This window comes from Crotalus tigris, unplaced genomic scaffold (assembly GCF_016545835.1).
Source record: "Crotalus tigris isolate CLP2741 ecotype Arizona unplaced genomic scaffold, ASM1654583v1 scf7180000020955.813331, whole genome shotgun sequence".
NCBI classification, from domain to species: Eukaryota; Metazoa; Chordata; class Lepidosauria; order Squamata; family Viperidae; genus Crotalus; species Crotalus tigris.
The window spans coordinates 728,105-748,762 of NW_024098276.1; the positions used below are offsets into that span (position 1 = coordinate 728,105).

Below are 20,658 nucleotides of genomic sequence, written 5' to 3' on the forward strand. Positions count from 1 at the left end.
TCCAGGGGGGCTGCTGGTGAGGAGGGGACCGTGGGAGGAGGCGGGGCTGGGGCAATGGTGCACGTGCCCACAGAGAGGGCTCTGAGTGCCGCCTCTGACACCCATGCCATAGGTTTGCCACCACTGACCTAGAAGATGAATATGCTAAAGAATGTATGGTAAAATGGGCAAAAAAATTGAGTATAATATAATGCTAGATAAATGGAAGAATGTATGGACAAATGGACTAAAATTCACATTAAATTATAGTTTGAAAGAAAACTTTTACAAAATGATGTATTGTTGGTACCTGACCTCAGATAGACTAGTGAAAATGTATAAAGGGATTTCTAATAAGTGCTGGAAATGTAATAAAAATCCAGGTTCATTTTATCATATATGGTGGTCTTGCAAATATGTGAAAACATACTGGATAAACATAGCAATGAAAATGCAAAAAATATTTAAGATAAAAATATTAATGAAAACTTAAACCTTTCTTTTAGGTATGATGGACAAGCCAATTGAAAAAGAAGTTGGGGTGCTATTCCTTCACATGGAATAGAAAAAGAGATGATGACTGTTGAAGAATGGATTTTGAAATTGACTGAACTAGCAGAGATGGAGAAATTAACTGCTTTGATTAGAGATAATGGACTAGACAGCTTTATAAGAGACTGGAAACCATTTGTAGACTTTCTATGTGCTAAATATAATAATAGATGGTTAACAGGGGGATTTGAAAATTAGTGTAATGTTTAGCTCAACCTGTTGACTGTTTTTTTCTTTTTTCTTCTTGTATGCAGGACTTTTTTTTCTCATAGAACGCCCAGAAGGGAGTTCCGGCATCTTTTTGGATGAAACCTTGTAGGGTAGGCAAGGTGGGTTGTATGACATGTGTGAGTTCCGGCACTTTTTTTTTTTTTTAGAAAAAAAGCACTGCTTGTATGTATGTATGTATGCATGTATGTATGTATGTATGTATGTAAAAGGGGAGGAGAATTTACTTTTCTTCCAGCACCCAGCCAGGGTGAATCCTGCATATTAAATGTTAAATTTAATTGAGCACTTTTTCTTCTTTTTTTTGTACACTATTTTTTCTTTTTGATGTTGTTAGGGTTGAATGTATGCTTTTGTTTTGTTTCATTTTGTATATTTGTTTTACTGTTTTGTACTTTATTATCTATGATAAAACTATAAATAATAAAAAGTATTTGCCAATTAATAAATACATTTTAAAATATCAAAGTATAACTATATGTCCCAACACTGAAAAATTTGTTGACTTAGGGTTGTTTTGCATGCCAATACCAATCCATTGTTTCACTACTATCTTATTAAGAGATGGGTGATTTAAAAATATGAAATATAAATAAAATTAAATATTAAAATATTTAATTTGCACTTGAACATGTTTTGGGAGATTTTGAAGAGATGCACAACTTGAGACCCTTTGAAGTTTTGATCGCAAGCCCTTCTAAAATTAAAGGGCAGTATTTAATGTGACAAATGATTTAATAGTTAAAGAATAATCATATCAATTATATATAATTATTTTAAGTTGATTAATCAGAGATTACTATTGATTAAATGAAATTAAAGCATTTAGCTTTGTTTTGCCTTTCCCCTCTTTGTTGATTTTTGTTGTTCTTGTCCCTTCAAGTTAGTGTTAACACTTGGTGACTTCCTGGACAAGTCCCTGCAGTTTTCTTGGCCACATTTTAGAAGTGGTTTATTGCTTTATTCCTAGGGTTGAGAAAGAGTGATTGGCCCAAAGTCACCCACCTGGCTTCCTATGTAAGGTGGACCTTCTGATTTCTAGCATGGTGCATTAACCACTACACCAAACTGGTGTACTCCTTCCTTCTTTGGCCAAATCTTATTTTGTGGAGTTATGAAACAGTTGTGCACCAATTGCACATAATTAATCAGCTCAGCATGTTGTATTCTACCAGTGATTGTCAAGCCCCTGGGCTTGCCAAGGGCCGGGTGACAGGGAGCACACAGCCAGCAGCCGAAGGACGTCCGTGTAGGAGCCCTGTGTACCGCCCGACTCCCGACAGTCAACTGGGAGTCGGGTCGGAGTCTGAAGTTCGGCGGCGGACCAGCGAGGCCACTACGCGCCGCCACTACTGGCTCCTAACAGCCAGCTGATAGTCGGGTTGGCGCCTGAGAGCCAGCTGGGGGTCGGCAGAGATGCCTGCACCGTCAGACTCCCGAAGGTTAGCTGGGAGCCACCCAGCCTCTGCGTATCGGCCGGCTTCTGGTAGTCAGCTGGGAGTCGGCCCAGCTCCCTGCCAGCAGCTGAGGCTTGGCATGGCTGTCGGATGCCACGGGTGCCTCCCCCTGAAGAATGGGACGCCGGGACTGTTCCTGCCGCTGGCTGGATGTTTGGGCCAAGCCAGCCGGATGAGGGGGGATTGTTCCTCACCTTGGCTGCCTCTCCCTCCCGCCGGACGCAGGGAGGAGGAGGCAGAATGCTGCCTGGTTGCCCACGAAGACTCCTGGAACAGCAGAGGCTACATGAGCGCGTCTGAAGGGGGGGAATGCAGACGTTGAACTGCGCCTTTTCTCCATATGGACCGGATGCTGGTTTGCTGATTGGGGTAGGGTTGGTGGGTGAGGCACATCTATGTAAAGCACTGGGAGCAGTTCACTCCCAGTGCTGACTTTTTCTTTGCATTAAAGTTTGCTGGTCACCTGTTCCTTCTGTGTTTGGAGTTTGTCGGCAGCTTGCAGACGACAGTTGACAGTGATAAGATTCATGTTCCTGTTTCTTTAAGACAGATTGTATCCTATATCTTTAAGACAAATTCAGTTCAAAACGAGATTTGTTTAACTAGGTATTTTTTTCCCTTCTCAACGACTGTAGTCTCCTCCAAGATTGTGTTCTTTTACTTGGAAGATGGACTTCTTTTTTCTGGAGATTTTTAATACTCTTCCAAGTATTAAATAAGATGACCAACTTTAGCTTCTAAACCCAGATTTGGTAGCTAGGTGCTGCCTCCTGCTGAGAAAAACCAAAACTAATCATACAGGAAATCTAAAGAAATTACCTCAATTGATAAATAAATATTTTTGAAGGATGAGACTACCCTTTTGGGGGGCAGAAACATGGCTATAGCACTGTTTTTTGTAGCATTATTTTCTCAAGGAGAATAGGTCATATCATACTTAAGAAAATAATATTAAATCTAGTTGCAAAGTATTGAGTTGCATCTATAATGGTGTTATTTTACTATAACATTCTCAAATGTTCAAAGCATATGTATGCTTTATTTATAATTTTGCTTCATGTTTTTATTGGGGTTTTTTGTTAGCTGCTCAGTCATGTACTTGAGATAGTTGGCTATATAAAAAAGCAAATAAATAAAACCAGTAAATAATGAATAAATAATTCATAACAACCCTATAAGATCTATCAATATTACTATTATTTCCCATACTGTATTGCTGGTTTCCAGTAGCCAATGTGGTTATGCATGGGGTAATGGAACCCAAACTAAAAGACCACATGCTTTACATTTCAGTCTCTTAACTTGCCCATTGCATAGGAATGGACAACTCTGGAGTCGTATCAAGGGCCAAACATGGCGGTGAATTTTGTAGAAAAACTAAATTTTATTTATAAATTTATTTTAATTTATATCCCACCTTTATCATTTTTACAAATTCAAGGAAGCAAATACTCCCAATATGCCTCTCTGTATTACTTTCCTGACCATTCTGTGAGGTGAATTCGGTTGAGAGAAACAGAATAACAAAGTTGAAAGGAATCTTGGAGGTCTTCTAGTCCAAGCCCTTGCTCAAGCAGGATACCCTATATTATTTCAGACAAATGATTGTCCAGTCTCTTCTTAAAACTCTTCAATGATGGAGCACTCACAGCTTTCTGAAGGCAAGCCATTCCACTGGTTAATTGTTTTCACTGTCAGGACATTTCTCTTATTTCTAAGTTCTCTCCATGATTAGTTTTCATCCATTACTTCTTATACCTGCCTTCAGGTGATTTGGATAATAGGTTGACCCCCCCCCTTTTTTTTTTTTGTGGCAGCCCGAGATATTGGAACACTGCTATTATCTCATCTCTAGTCCTTGTTTTCATTAGACTAGGCCAGGGGTAGGCAACCTTGGCTCTTTTATGATTCATGGACTTCAACTCCCAGAATTCCTGAGCCAGCATGGCTGGCTCAGGAATTCTGGGAGTTGAAGTCCATAAGTCATAAAAGAGTCAAGGTTGCCTACCCCTGGACTAGGCATACACAGTTCCTGCAACCATTCTTATGTTTTTGCCTCCAGCATTAATCATCTTTGTTGCTTTTCTCTGTATTCTTTCTAGAGTCTCAACATCTTTTTTATACTATGTTGACCAAAACTGGATACAATATTCCAAGTGTGGCCTTGCCAAGGTATCATAAAGCGGTATTAACACTTCATGTCATTTTGATTCTATTCCTCTGTTAATGCAGCCTAGGACTTTGTTGGCTTTTTTGGCAGCTGCACTGCTGGCTCATATTTGGCCACTAGGACTCTGAAATCCCTCTCGCAGTTACTGCTATTGAGCCAGGCATTCTATTCTATATCTGTGCATTTGGTTTTTCTTGCTTAAGTATAAAACCTTACTTTTCTCACCATTGAATTCCATTTTGTTAGATAGGGTCTAGTATTTAAGTCTATTGAGATTCTTCTGTATCTTGGGCCTATCTTCTAGAGTGTTGGCTGTTCCTGCCAGTTTAGTGTTGTCTGCAAATCTGATGTGTTCCCCTTCTATTTTCTCATATAAATCATTTATGAAAATATTGAATAGTATTGGGCCTAAAATGGAACCTTTGGGATTTCCCTCCATATAGAAGTAATACCATTAATGACTAACATGTTGAGTGCGCTTTGTCAGCCAGTTATGAATCCATCTAATAGTGATGCTTTTTATCCCACATTTTTCTATCTTACAATGAAGTAGGTTGTGGTCTACTTTGTCAAATGCTTTATTGAAATGAGTATACTATGTCCACAACATTGAACGTGATTGTGATTGGCCTGAAGTAATGCAACCAGCTTTCATTCCTAAAATGGGATTGAATTAAAGTTTCCTGGTTTCTAGCCTGGTGCTTTAAGCACTAGACCAAACTGGCTTTTTAAATTATTTAATTTAATTTATGTAATTAATCTCTTAATTACATGTTAAACATAAAATGTTTAGTTAATATGATTTTTGAAAGGGCAAAGCCCAGACTCTAGACAACAAGCAGACTCTGACCTGAACTTCTACCCTTATACCAGCCTTAAATTGACCATGTCTTAAAAGTCTATTTTCTTAGACAAAAAAATGTTTTTCTCTACTTTCACAAGAACATTGGCCTTTCCTGGAAGCTCTTTCCATTTGTTCAGTAGATACCTACAGTGTCTCTTTTTCCCATTTTCTTTTAGGGTCAAATTTAAAAGTTAATTATCAAGATGATCAATTAGAAAAGAAGCTTTATATTGATGTGGTTATTATTTGCAGAAACATGAGAAAAACGTCTATATTTAATGGTCATTTATTCAAATAATAAGAAGTGTATTAATTTAAGGCTAGGAAAAGAATATTATAGGAAGAAGAGAAAATCAAGCAAAGCCATTATATGGACTATAGAATTATAGAAATTGTTATTATTTTTAAGTATAAACCCAGACAACACGCTGTTTACCAAAAATGAAGGTGATTATGTTAAAAATAAAATATATTTTTTTAAAAAATAAAAGTTAATTATACCTTTGAAGTCCTAATACTTAATGTATTATAATTAACATGGTAATACATTAATAAACCCAAGATAAGATGATAAGGTAAGGTAAGATAACCTTTATTGTCATTTTTACTATGAGCACACTGGCCCACATTAAAAATGAAATTCTGTTGCCTGCTCTCAAAAGTATGTATCTTCCCATACACATGCATAACACACATATATACATGCTATATACACAAAAACATACCTACCCCATACAACATATGAATATTAATCACTGTATATTTTGAATAAATAGCAGAAAGAGGAAACTTGAGTTCACAAGGTTGATGCTGTATGTGAACAAAACTGTGGCTGAATCTGGATGCTCTGCTTCGGATACTACAAAGCCTCCTCCCAGAACATAACAAGGAAAACAGGTTGTGAAGAAGATATGTAGTGTCCCAATCCTGAGGACCTTGAAGCATTGCTTATATGCTATGTCCTGGATAGAAGGAATTGAATCGACAATAATCTTTTCTGCAATACTCACCATTCTGCACCGCCTTCCTGTCTGAAGCAGTAATGCTTCCAATCAGACTGTAATGCAGTGTTTCTCAACCTTGACAATTTTAAGGCATGTGGACTTCAACTCCCGGAATTCCACAGCCAGCAATGCTGGCTGTGGAATTCTGGGAGTTGAAGTCCACATGCCTTAAAATTGTCAAGGTTGAGAAACACTGCTTAATGCAATAGGATAGGATGCTCATCGTCATCCCTCTGTAGAAAGTGGTAAGGATAGGGAAGAAGGATGTACTTTTCTCATGCAACACAGAAAATGCAGGCGCTGCTGTGCCTACTTCATCAGTGTCTCACTGTTGAGTGACTAAGCTAGTCTATTCGGTACCTGAACTTCCAGAAACTTGATGCTGCTAAAAACCTCCACAAAATCATTAATACCTAGAGGTGTGTGGTTGTGCCTGACTTTTCTGAAATCGACAATGAGATACTGTTTTTCTGTTGTTGAGTAGAAAATAATTGCAGAATTTCCCTGTTACAGTAGAAGCTTTGAAAAAAAAAGTGATTTTTCACAAATGTTGGGACAAAGGGTTACTTTTCCAAGGGATCTGGTTCAGCTATTTCTGTGGTAAGAACATGCATTCTTTTCTGGTCCAGGGCCAATTTGTGTTTTGGACCATTCTCAGAATGAAACTGGGTAGTTTTAATGTAAATAGGCACAAAACCAAGTTAATCTAGGTAACAGCAAAAAGCCAAGGTGGAAGAATTTTCTATGCTAATATTTAGTGTCTTTCCATATATGTATACTTGCCATTTAAAACTACTCCAGGATTTCTATGGTTGTTTCAGCCAAAAGAAAAACCAAATGCACAGTTATAGTATAGGGGGTACCTTGCTCAATAATAGTAACTGTGAGAGGGATGTCAGGGTCCTAGTGGACAATCACTTAAATATGAGCCAGCAGTGTGCTGCAGCTGCCAAAAAAGCCAACACAGTGCTGGGCTGCATTAACAGGGATAGAATCAAGATCACATGTAGTATAAATATCACTTTACAATGCCTTGGTAAGGCCACACTTGAAATACTGCATCCAGTTTTGGTCACCATGATGTAAAAAAGTTGAGACTCTAGAAAGAGTACAGAGACGAGCAACAAAGATTAGAGGACTGGAGGCTAAAACATATAAGGGTATGTCTAGTTTAATGAAAAGGACTAAGGGTGACATGATAGCAGTATTCCAATTTCTCAGGGCTTGCCACAAAGAGTCAAACTATTCTCCAAAGCACCTGAAGGCAGGACAAGAAGCAACGGATGGAAACTAGTCAAGGAGAGAAGCAACCTAGAACTAAGGAGAAAATTCCTGACAGAACAATTAACCAATGGAACTTGCATCCAAAAGTGGAGAATGCTCCAACACTGGACGTTTTAAAGAAGAGACTAGACAGCCATTTGTCTGAAATGGTGTAGGGTTTCCTGCCTGAGCAGGGGGTTGGACTAGATGACCTCCAAGTCCCTTCCAACTTTATTATAAAACCCTGTAACCAACATTCCTAGATTTGCTTTTGAACCACGGATAATCTAGTATGTGATGTACTTTTGGTCATGATTTTTGATTTAAAATGTAAGTTTTCTTTGTGCTCACTAGTAGCTTTGATGGGAGAACTGTATATGCACTGACTGCAAGTGATTGCTCTTGGGTGATTTAATTGGTCAAAGTTGAACTTGCTAGAGAAAAGAACTACTTAGGTGTATAAAACAGTCCATCATGGAAAGTTCTAACCCTGAAACAACCTTTACCTCCAAATTTTTCATTTTAGAATATAATTAAATAAAATAACCAGCTACTTATGTTCCAAGCTTTAAAAAGCAGGGAAGAGTATTCCTTATACAATTCAGTAATACAAGATCATGCATCGCGACATTAGGGTAGATTTGTTCATAGTTCTGCCAGTTACCGATTTAGCAAATCTTCATTTGTTCCTACAATTTTTCTTGCTGTGATATTAAGCCTGAAATATTTATACAGGTAACCCCCAATTTAGGAATCAGATTTCTGTTCCTATGGCCTATCCTTAAGTCAAATTTGTATGTTAAGCCAAAAAGCATTATGTAATAGTGTATAAGGAAAATTGAGTAATGAACTTAGGCCATTGTGTGTTTGATTCATCATGTATTTAACTCAGATTTTGCTACAAGACTCATTCTTAACTATGGGTCATCTTTAACCAAGGGACATACTGTAATTAAATTGGCTTCTCCAACTTTTCACCCTCAGTGAACATTGCCCATTACCCTCATAAATAAAACTAGCTTGAGATTTGTACTGCACAAGAAAATACATCTATTTTGCTCTTAAATGCTTACTAGTACTGACCAGAATATTACTTGTAACTTTCCTTACAATACTTTTCTGTATTGAAATGCTACCAATTTAAACAAACATCTAGTGACTAGATCAGTGTTCTAATTTTTCCTGCATTACCCAATAAGCCTTTTAAAAGAATTCAGTCCTCACAATTGCCTAAGTCTTGGGAACATACCCAAATTATTTGCATAGGACAATCATATTTCTACTAACTAGTTCTGTATGCTTTATATGCAGCTGCAAGGTTTTTTTTTTTCCCAAAGAAAAGGCATTTAACTCAAAGGCGCTTTTTCAAGAGGCAACTGGACTTTCTTGTTTTTCTTCAAAGCTTTTTGGATGAGAAGCGAAACATCTTCAAAGAAAAACAAGAAAGTCCAGTTGCCTCTTGAAAAAGCGCCTTTGGGACAACCATGATCTGGATGACCGAGAATCTCCAGACAAGACGTTTAAGATAGCTGGAGAACATCAATTAAAAAATTTAACAAAAGTTGGCCACAAATTTCAGTTTTTCTTTTGAAGCATAAATTTATCATGATTTCATAGTCATTTTATATGGATTATATCCCAACCATATACTAATCTATGCCAGGCCACTGAGTATCTTAGACAGGTTTTATAATAATGTCCCCAGTTTACTTTCCTCTCCATATACCAAATGAGAAAACAAAAGATGCTCAAATGGGAATTAAATGGGCTCACAAACACAACCTAATTTTTGATTACTGCCCACATTAGGTTAGAAAAAACACTAAAATGTGTCGGAACTGAAGATTCCAAAACCAAATCCTTTATTTTCACAACTGTATAAATGTGCTCCAAGTATTTATGTCCAATACAAGTTTAAAAGAAACATGCCAGGAAGCAAACTTAGATCAGTCTGCTGGTGTATTAACTCCTCTCATCTGTTAAGCTTAGTTACAAATACCAGTCATGGTAACATACATTTGAGTTCAAGAAGTATAGCACGATGTTTATAGCTATTATAGCTTGTGCACAAAGTTGCACTTCTGGCAAGAGATGCAGAGAAGTTGGAAACTAGGTAGATTCATTTTAAATAGCATCAATATCAATGTCATCTTCCTTGTTGTTTGCAGTTTTCACTGTTTCAACTTTAGGTACACTGGCTGTCTTTGAGTACACCACCTGCAAAAACAGACAAGTTTATTCATAGTAACACTGTTACATATTTGAGGCTTTTTATCTCTATGTAATTATTATAAAATGAGCAAAGCACTGGAGCAACAATTCCTTTTCAGTTAACATACATTTAGATATTTCAAATCAGAGCTTACAATACATGTGGGTAAAGAGCACTTATTTAAAGCTCACCTCAATGTTTTCATCTTCATCATCTTCTTCTTCATTGCCAGATGATTCCTCTTCAGCTTCTTTCAGCCATTTAATGAATGGCTCTGCTTTGACACGAATTTCTTTGGCAAGCTCTTTAGAAACATATTTCTTTGAAGCCTAAAAAACAAAAAAAAATTTAAACAATTTATGCAGATTTGTTTTATGAGCATGGTATTTTAAACCGAAGTAATAGAATTGTATAGGATACACAAAATGATTAGAATGTGAAATTTTAACTGCTTCAATTGAATGAAATATTTAGTTCCAAGGTTGGAACGTTCTATCCATGAAATCTTACCTTGAATGGAAAACAGGTGCTCCAAACAAAAAACAGCTACTTCAAGCTCTAGCCCTACTTCACTCAAAAACTTTTTCTACACCCCAACATTTAGAATAATCAAAAATGCCATATAAATGTAATCACCAGAAAATACCAATGTATTTTGTGCTTGCCCCTCCATTATAAAGATTACATTTAGAGTGTGGTTTTTCCCTTTCCTTTTTAGCATCAACAATGAAGTACTATCAAGCACAAATCCTACAATGCAAGCAGTTTTTCAAATAGTAGGGATTAATGTAGCTTGCAAGAGCTGCCTTAATTTGTAAAAACTGACCTTTTCTGCCCAGCTCAATATGACTTCTTCTTCCAGAAGATCTGCATCATACATTTCCTTCAGGATGTGTGGAATTTTAGAAATCAGCTGCGATTGATGCATAGCTACTACACACTCAAAGCCATGAAGAAGATATCTCTGGGCCTTCTTGTTGTTGTGGCAGAACTAAAACGCGAACCAAAACATATTAGGAAAAAAGCTGTATTAGCATGTGTAGCCCACTTGCTTAATCATATAAGCTAAGAGATATTTCACACAAATAAAATAAGCTGGGTAAATGCAAATACTTCTTTTTAGATTGAGATAACTTCCATGTCCTACCTGCTCAGTCTAGAACAGGGGTAGGCAACCCAAAACACTCAAAGAGCCACTTGGACCCGTTTCCCACCAAAAACAAAACACTGGGAGCCACAAAACCCTTTTGATATCTAAAATGAAGATAACACTGCATATATCCTTTTTTACCTTTATTAGAGGGGTGTGTGTGTGTGTGTGTGTACACGTACATATATATATATATATATATATATATATATACACACACACACACACACACACACACAAAAAAAAAAAAAAAAGTAAAAATATGACTATTGGGAATATCCATACTATTAAAACAATGGTCGCCAAGAGAATGCTTTAAAAGAATAAAATTACATACACACAAAGGTAAAAAAAGGATATATGCAGTGTTATCTTCATTTTAGATGTCAAAAGGGTCTCTCTCTCTCTCCCTCCCTCTCTATCTGCCCTTGGTCTGCCACTCCTCTTCCCCCACTCTCTCTCTCTCTCTCTCTCTCTTTCTCCCCCTCCTATCTGCTGCTCACCTGGCAAGCTTCAAGCTGTTGTCCAACAAGCTCAGGGGTAAGCAACCTCGTCTCTTTTATGACTCATCGACTTCAACTCCCAGAATTCCTGAGTCAGCCTAGCTGGGCTAGCTAGCTCTCTCCTGCCCTTCCTGCTTCCTGCAGAGACGTAGCAAAGGGAGGAGCTCCGCCCAGTAAGCTTTTCAGCCCCTCGGAGAACGCTGGGAGTGCAGTCTCTTTTACACACACACACACACACACACAGAGAGAGAGAGAGAGAGAGAGAGAGAGAGAGAGAGAGAGAGAGAGAGAGAGAGAGAGAGAGAGAGAGAGAGAGAGAGAGAGAGAGAGAAGCGCAATTGCCTCTCTCTGTCTGCAAAGGCAGGAGGCTGGGAGCCACAGGGGAAGGCTCAAAGAGCCGCAGGTTCCCAACCTGTGGTCTAGAAACTAAATTTTCAATACTACACCCTGTTGTGCTATTAAACTGCATGTGCAAGAAGCTAAAATTTAAAATTTAACAAATTCTATACATTCTGTAGTGAATCAGATTGAGACAGGAAGCAGAAAGCCCTCCCATCATCTTAGAATGTTTTTGACATACAAAAAAACCTTACACGCAAGAAATGACGCCTGTATTTCTTTATCTGTTCTCTTATTTTTTCATCAAAGAGGACTTCAGTCAACACCAGAGGGCCCATAGCTTTAACATCTAATCTTTCTGCTTCTGCCACAATATCTTTGTCGGAGGACTCTATGACACCTTCTTCTTTCTTTTTCTGGAACAAAAAAGACATTTTGTTTTAAAAGAAATATATTTTTCAATAGTTAAAATTATTTCACTAGTTGAAATTATCTCATTTCAACTTAAAAGTTTTTGAAATGAGAAAAACACTCCATTTATCTGAAATACCTTAACAAAGTCAAATAGTAAATTGACTCTTTGCTCAATAGTCCTTTCTAGATCATCAGTCAATGTGAGTACTTTTGCACGATCAGTGATTTCATCCATTCGACGCCTTTGGGCTTCTTCAGTGGTATCTTCACCCCAGTCATCATCTTCTTCCTCCTGAAATTTAGAAAGTTAACCATTTTCATACATTACCAGTTTAAGAAATATGAACAATTCAACCACTTTGATATTGTGTTTTCCTGGAAAAAAAAACCTGTTATTCCCTTGAATAATTCATCATAAAAATAAAAAACCTTCTAATTAGATCAGAAAAAGGTCACTCATCTTCAAGAAAGCACAATGTTTACAATGAAACCATACATTTGTTGCACATTTTACTGTGACCAGATCTACTTACCACTACATTTGGAGGACTAAGTTCTTCTGGTGGAGCAGACTGTGGGGGTGGCGTCTCGGTATTAGATACACAACCATTCTCTTTATCCTTGCCTTTTCTATTCTTCTTTTCTTTCTCTTTCTTGCCTGTACCAGACTCACTGCTCTCTGTGAACATTAGCAAGTGTCCAATGAAATATTTTTTTAAACAGACATGCATCCAGATTTTTAATTTACAAACTCAGTCTTTAGCTGGCCATTGTATCTTAAAGTATTTGGATATACTTGGAATATTAGACCAGTCAGCTTCTATACAAATGTTTGAACTACAGAAGCTTAGTTTCTCCAATTACAAAGCCTATTATACATTCAACTTTGGGTTCAGTCTTAATATATAACAAATAACTTCCACATGCAATTTATCAGCCTTTAGACTGATTTTTTCCCCAAGGACATTTATATTTTCTATAATACAGGCATTACAAGACTGTGACAGACTCCTACAGGCAAGAGAAATGGGAATATGACTAATAAGTAACAAAAAGTAAACATTAGGCTTTCCAAAGGTGTAGAAATCCCACTGAAGTTTATTTCTAGCTCAAGTAATCCAGCAACCAACCTGTTATGGACATTCTAATTTCTAAATTAAGGTTATTTAAATTTATAAAATAAAAAGTAAAGCAATGGGAAATAACAGATATTATGCACAATACTAAATAAGCGGTTTGATTTCACATCGCTTGGAATGCACTAATGCAAGTAATCCTCAACTTACGACAATTGAGACCAAACTTTTTGTTGCTAAGTGAGACATTTGTTAAGTGAGTTTGCCCCATTTGATGACTTTACTGCCACAGCTGTTAAGTAAATCACTGCAGTTAAGTTAGTAATAGGGTTATTAAATGCATCTGGCTTTCCCATTGACTGTCAGAAGATAGCAAAAGGAGATCACATGATCTCGGGACATTGCAACTGTCATAAATATGAGTCAGTTGCCAAGTGTCTGAATTTTGATCATGTGACCATGGGGATGCTGCAATGTGAAAAACGGTTCTAGTCATTTTTTTCATTGCCATTGTAACTTTGAACAGTCATTAAATGAACTGTTAAGTCCAGTACTACTTGTATTTGTGCTTGGTCATTGGTATCTATACTTTTAATGCCAATAATACAAAGTTGAAAATGCAGCCATGAATATATCCAGATCCACTCCAGAATGTTTGCTTATAGAGAACATCATCAATATATTGTTAGAGCCTGTATAACAGATGGCCTCATTTTTAAAGACCACTGGAATAGGCCAGGCTATGTTTAGTATTGCAAGCTTAAATTGAGATACACAACTAAGTTATCTACCACAGAGTGTTGCTTGCACTGCAGTTGCCACATAGCACTGTTTTCCATACCAGTTCCAACACACATTGTTTAAAAACCTCCTCCAGTTTTCTGCCTCAATTAAGTAGGAAATAAATGATCATTTATAGGTAAATATCAAAATTAAGAACATTCACTCACCAGGTGGGTTTTTAAGGATGAACGTGCAGAGTTTATGATTTGTGTCAAGCATGCCTCGATAGCCACAGGCTTTGCAAGAGTTACCAATAGTTTGTTTCTTAGGATTGACATGCTGCCAAAGAGAGCAAGTTTCAATACCAATTATTTCTTTTATATCTATATATGCTATCTCCTTCCATTTTATAGCCCTTTTCTAAAGAAAATGAAACAGCAGAAGCAATATATGCCCTAACTAACTTGTGTAGAAAATTCTGGACTAGCTTGATAGTTTTATTTTCTTATATAAAGCAGTCCTGGAAATCTATTTTAAATTACTGCAGATGCTAGAGCTACCTAGACATTGGGAGCTTAGCATTTAACTTATTACCACAAAGACTACTCAAATTTACTCATAAGTAATTTTGGCATATATTTACATTCTACCTTATTGTCACACATACTGTTTCTTTGTTAAGTACCAAAGTATTCCTGTTTGAAATGTTGTCTTCTAATTAGACATATTAAGCTAAGCATCTCCTGCCTTTCTTGAAAGTATTTAGTGTGACATTGGTAGGCCACCTCATGAGAAACCTCAGGGTTGACCAAATATAAAACTGAGATTGCTGAAACTGCATTGCAGATTTTAAAAAAACTTTGTATATAATTTTCTTTATAAAGTCTTAGCGTTCTAAAAGCATCACCTACCAGATCAGTTTCAGGATTTTCACACTCAGGACAGAGAACAAATTTTTTAATAAACCCATCCAACATGTCTTGTAGCTTATTCGCCTCATGAGATCCATTGACAATGTAACGGTCATTCTTAACATCAAACTGGGTCTGCGCTCCCAGCTCACAACCAAAAAATTTGGTGGGATCTTTCAAGAAAGAAGAAAAATTAGTCATGAAGTTTCCCATCAACTCCCCACACTCACTTCTGACTAAACCTCTGCAAATTTATTTTTCTTTAGTCATTTTTAGCACTACTCAATTCCAAACCACTACTGGATAGCTATTTCTTCCTCCATTTGCCCATGAAAAAGCAATATTTTATAATTATTTTATTATCTTACTACAATTGTAAGACAAGCGTTAGAATTCACATCAATTAACTGTTTCTGCAGAAGCATTCCCTATTTAATATAGAATGCCTCAAAACAATTATGCATTGCTTTAGATTACCATGCGCAATAGAAATCATTACTATAAAAGCTATTCATGTCAGCTCTTTTCCTCTGCTTTAAAAGTTGCTGACTCCATGAGGCAGAAGACAGAACTGTGTATTTAGGCTGACACAGTGACAATAGCAGTGTAATTGAGTTATCTCACACTTCCATGAAGCAAGGGAAACTGAAAGGGGTGGAAATAAGAAAATGGAGTAGGGCTCTGGGTGTGTGTGTGTGTTTGTTTATTTATTTACTATAGTACTATTAAATGTTCCAAAAAGATACTTTAAAAATATTTTTTTACTAATAAAATGAAGCTCAAGGGAAAATGATATACAACTTACACGTAGGAGGCCGATTAAGCGCCTTTGCAACATCAACCATGTTGACGATAACTGTCTTTATCCCATTTCCTTTGCCCTCAACCTGAAAAGAAAACTTAAGTATATATGATATCACATCATTAAACGGCAACTTTAACCCACATTTAAAGAAATGGTGAAATATCTACCTTGGCAATCAAACGGGGCATTTTGTAGCGATAGAACTGATCTGAAACACTGCGGTTGACATTGACAGACATTTTGGCTTATTAGTAGCTTTATCAATAAGATGGAGAGATCTTTGATTGCAACTTTTTGGTATCTTCTGTCTGGAGAAGACGTGATGACATAAACGACTGCAAGAGTTCTCGGTCTCTGACATGAAAAAATTTTCGCCACTGAGGCTGTGAGGTTCTTGCTTGTATGCTATATTTCCCCAATACAGGTACCAATGGCTGCGCAACAGCTCTGCAATATTAATATAGAAAGCGTTTATACTTCACATATGCGCCTGTTGTTTTGTTTGAATTCAAACATCATAACTGGTCTATATTTTTTATCCAATATAAAACTTACAGCTAACAATACTGAATTATAAATGCTGATTTTGTCAGAACACTATGATATGATAAATCAGTGGTAGATTGTGTTTCTCTGCTTGTTAACAGTTATAACTTATTACATTATATTGTTCTATAGCCAGCAATGAGAAAATATTTCCATTTAAGTTTTATTGGTTTGTTGTTGATAACCAGTCCTAATTTTGGCAGGAGCCATATATTAGTTTGCAATGCAATAGTTACTTCAGTGGTATCCTCTATTAAGAAATGAACTTTGGGAACTATGAGGTTGAGAGAAACAATGACTATCTAATTCTTAACAAAAATGAGTAAAATATTCTAAAAAATATCTAAATGAGCTGATTACACTATGCCTTATAACGTAATTGTTGTTGCAAAAATTTAAACTAAATCATGCCTTTTATTCTTTTACTTAAGCAGATGAATTTAAAAACTACCGAACTTCTTTCCCCCCACGTGCTCTACACACGTGTCTATTATAGTATGAAATATAAATGAAGAGGTAAGAAAAAAAATATAATCCTACAAGGGGGGGAAGAAAGGAAGTCTAGTATTTTATCATAGAGATAAAACTACGATGCAGCTATCGCGAAAACCCACTTAAAAAAAAAATGAACTCCTCCCTCTCTTCAACCCAGCGTCGGAATGACTCAGAAATGCAGCAATTAAGCACTGAGTCAGCCCTAAATACAAAGCGGCAGCAGCGGGCGGCGGTGTCGTCGCCATTCATCCCTCTCCCCGCCCCATCGCCCCTTCCTTCGAAAGCGCCGGAGCGGATCCGCCCGCTGCCCTCCCCCTTCGCACACTGCGGGTTTAGGAACTGCGCCATAGAGCGCGCACTCCGCCCGCCCCCCCTTCCATCACGAGGACTGAGGCGCGGAAGACCTGGCGGCCGCCATCTTGTAGAGCTGCGCGTTCGTTCGAGGAGGCGAAGCGGGGAAACGACCGCCACCGGCAGTTGAGTGAAGGAGAGGCCGCCAACCCCCCCCCGTGTGCAAGCTTCTTTTCTTAGAGGTGTTGGACTACACGGCCCATCTCGCACGCTGCTTAGGGTAATTCGATCCAAGGCCGAAGTCTGGTCTACGAGTCCTCCTTGCCGCCCTCCCCTTCTCGAGAACGAGCTCTTTTTGTAACAAACCCCGAGGACAATGTCTGTAAGTGCCTTGTCTGCTCGTCCCCCACTCAGCATTCTGCCCCTCTGTCCGCCAGGAAGTTACTCGGGACGAGCCATTACGGACCAATATTAACACCCTCCACTTACACAAGTGTGTACATGTGGGGGGGGGGGCGAACGACCCGCAAGCGCCCAGCTCTTCAGGCCGCTGCCCGTCTTCCCGACCCCACCAGCAAAGCGAAGCCCTCCCCCATTGCCCCCCTCCATATGCTTACCCTCTCCCACCCGCTCCCCTTCTCTTTTACTTACCGTTTTCGTCCAATACAGACATAAACCCAACGCTGCTCGCCCCGGGCTGTGACGAAGCCGAATTAGTACGAGGAGAACGATGGCGGAGCTGAGGGTGTCGCCGAGCACCCGGGCGCTTTTCCTAAAGAGATACAGATGCGGATGCGGACGCCGCAACCGCCAGGAGAGGGGAGGGGGGGTCCAAGCGTCCTGAGGCGGGCGGGATCAGCGGGATCAGCCTTGCCGGTTACTCTGCCGGAAGGGAAAGACCATCAGCTGAGGCAGCATTGTTAGTCAGGCGGCGGAGCGCCCGCACCTAAATTCAAACCGAGATCAAATCTGCCATAGCGGCAGCATTAGGATAGGTTTTTTTAAAAAAGGAGAGGGGGAGGGGCACCGCTGTAATGGCCGCCGAGTACTTACCTCTAGAATGTTCTCGCGCCGACTGAACAACACCGTCGCGAAGGCTGGGATCAATCAACCGCCGGAGAATCCACGCCTTCCTCTTCGTCGTATTGGCTCATCGTTCGCCGTTCTTCTTTTTCATTGGTTTCAGGTACTTGTCAGTCATCATGTAAGACGACCTCTCCTTATATTCGCTTTCTATGTTCCCACCCTGTCAACTCCGTCGATTGAAGAAATACCAGCGCCCAAAAGGACATCACGTTTGACGAGAGCCAGAATGTCGCGAGAGTTATGCAGAAGGGGAAGAATGAGTCAGTGTTCTCTGTTGGGGGCGGGAGGGGACGGTTTCTTACCAGCTTGCGTGCAGAGAGTGCATGTAAAGAAATGAATTTTATTCTCCGAATACCTTTTCCGTATTCTTTACTATTGAATGCTACTGTTGCATTAAAAAAGTAGCTTTTTTTTAGGCGGGAAATAAATATACTTACTGTATCTCGCTTTTCGTCAAGGCGCTCGATATAGTTTCATCCTGTTTTAGTGCCCCGAAACCCCTTGGTCGGGCATAAAGTGACTGGACTAGCTTTAATCCCTGGGTTTCTGTGGTAAAAGACGGACTTCAACCTTGGTCTCCCGGATCTTATGCAATGCTTTAATCACTACATTCTTTTAGGAAGGGCTGGTTGCCTTGAGTGCTCATCTGAGAAAAGTGCTGCAGTATTTGGGGCACGTTTTCCGATGTCAGAATATTGTGATTTAGTTAAGCCACTGGATAAAAAATACCAAGAATCGGCTTGTCACCGTTCTCGTGTATATTCTGTAGCTATGTGCTGTAAAGGGTGATCTGTTCATTTGGACAGTAGTTTAGCTTTTCGTGTTAATCTTCGGTGTGCAGGAAAATATGGAAGATTATTTCTATTAAATATGTTTTCAGACGAAAATAGCTTTTAAAACATTGCTACTTCTGGCTTTCATTATCAAGTAGACGTGTACTGTATGTATAAATGTTTTAAAATAGAAATAAATTGTGGCAGGGTCCTTTAAAGAATCAGTGTATTAATGCAATTGCTGGGTATGTACTTCCATTGCATTTGGTGAAATGCAATGGAAGAATATGGTATTTGGAAGAACAAGGTATTTGAAAGCACACGGAAAATAATTAAGGACAAATTGATTGGAGAATTTAATTATTGAGCCTGCTTTATAAATACATTTGAAAACTCAATTCAGCTTTTCAAAAGTGAATGAAAATAGCTTACCTAGTTATCAGAACTTTTCTATTACAACTCCCCCATCTCTTTATCATTATACTGTTATCACTGTTGCTAATATAGACCCTAAAACCAAGAAAAGAGCTCTCTATTTGCTTCTATTAGCATTTGCTAATAATTTTAAAATGCCCCTCCCAAATCCACCCACCACACAAACTCTCCACAATTGTAACAGGCCTTAAATTAGGGAAATTTTTTGAGGATAGAATGACAAAAAAAAATTCAAAATAATATTCTTTCCTGTGGGTTGTGTCTTTGACATAGAATGTTGTATTATTTATTCAGATTATTAGTTAAAGAATATGTTTTTGTCTTATGGTTATATTTGTAACATGCAATAATAGTATGTTAACTCATATTGCTCTAGGAAAATTATGTTGAATTGTCCAAGGCCAGCGCTTAACAATTATTTTAGTTGTAATTTCATGTTACCCTGATCTGTAATTTTTATTGCTTCTAAGTAAAAATGCATTCCTGCCTTTCTGAAGGTGATACCAGTATTTCCTGATATTCAAAAATATCCAGAGTATGTATGGAATTTTCAAATTCTAAAATTCTGGAATTTTAGCAAACCAAATAATTACCTTTCAGAAGGTTTAACATAATATGATAGAACATTTTATTTATTCATTAGACTTCTATAGCTGCCAAATTGGAAAGACTCAATGCGGTTTACATTAATACTTCAAACAATCAGTATGCAAATAAAATGATTCTGCATAATGGCCAATATTTCATTGCAATACTGTACTCTCTTTTAATATTTGTAAAACAGTCCTAATGTAAACAATATAAGGATTTTGAAGCAAAACCTAGTATAAAATAACATTTATGTACTTTATCCCATTTCATTAAGAGCATGAAATATTGAGCTACTAATATACATCTGCTTGAGAGGGATTTATAAATAATAAAATCAGAGGAAAACGAAATAGAGAAAAGATAGTGATAACTCTATTACTGAAGAAAACCATTCACAACATTAACAGAATAACAGAGTTGGAAGGGACCTTGGAGGTCTTCTAGTCCAACCCCCTGCTCAGGCAGGAAACCCATACTATTTCAGACAAATAGTGTTCCAGTCTCTTAAAAACTTACACTGTTGGAGCATTCACAACTTCTGAAGGCAAGTTGTTTCACTAATTATTCTAACAGTCACGAAATTTCTCCTTAGTTCTAGGTTGCTTCTCGAATAGAATAGAATAGAATAGAATAGAATAGAATAGAGCTGGAAGGGACCTTGGAGGTCTTCCTACATACCTTAATTAACTGATTAGCAAAAAGTTCCTCTATTATTTCTTCTGTTTAGTTAGGTGGCCTATATTATTATATACCTATGGCGATGTTATTTTTTCCCCATTTTTATATTGACCCAAATGCATTCAAGACAGTT

General features: G+C 38.0%; 1 protein-coding gene and 1 non-coding gene across 3 annotated transcripts; both read right to left on the bottom strand.

The window, feature by feature from the left end:
- Nucleotides 1-9,336: 9,336 nt before the first annotated feature.
- EIF5 (eukaryotic translation initiation factor 5) lies at nt 9,337-18,231 on the bottom strand. 2 transcript variants are annotated; one of them, XM_039368907.1, is made up of 12 exons: nt 18,016-18,231; nt 17,614-17,844; nt 15,798-16,077; nt 15,631-15,712; nt 14,826-14,998; nt 14,142-14,253; nt 12,649-12,794; nt 12,252-12,407; nt 11,956-12,117; nt 10,536-10,700; nt 9,901-10,038; nt 9,337-9,714 (listed from the first exon to the last, which is right to left on the bottom strand). In XM_039368907.1, the coding sequence occupies exons 3-12, from the start codon at nt 15,867-15,869 to the stop codon at nt 9,622-9,624; spliced, it is 1,299 nt and encodes a 432-aa protein (XP_039224841.1). In that variant the 5' UTR covers nt 15,870-16,077; nt 17,614-17,844; nt 18,016-18,231; the 3' UTR covers nt 9,337-9,621. The 2 variants fall into 2 exon arrangements, with proteins under 2 accessions (XP_039224841.1, XP_039224842.1); XM_039368908.1 differs by lacking the exon at nt 18,016-18,231 and having other exon boundaries at nt 17,614-17,883.
- Nucleotides 13,873-13,997, bottom strand: LOC120319764. The gene has a single exon (XR_005559829.1). It is a non-coding gene; the product is annotated as a small nucleolar RNA SNORA28 (small nucleolar RNA).
- Nucleotides 18,232-20,658: the final 2,427 nt, after the last annotated feature.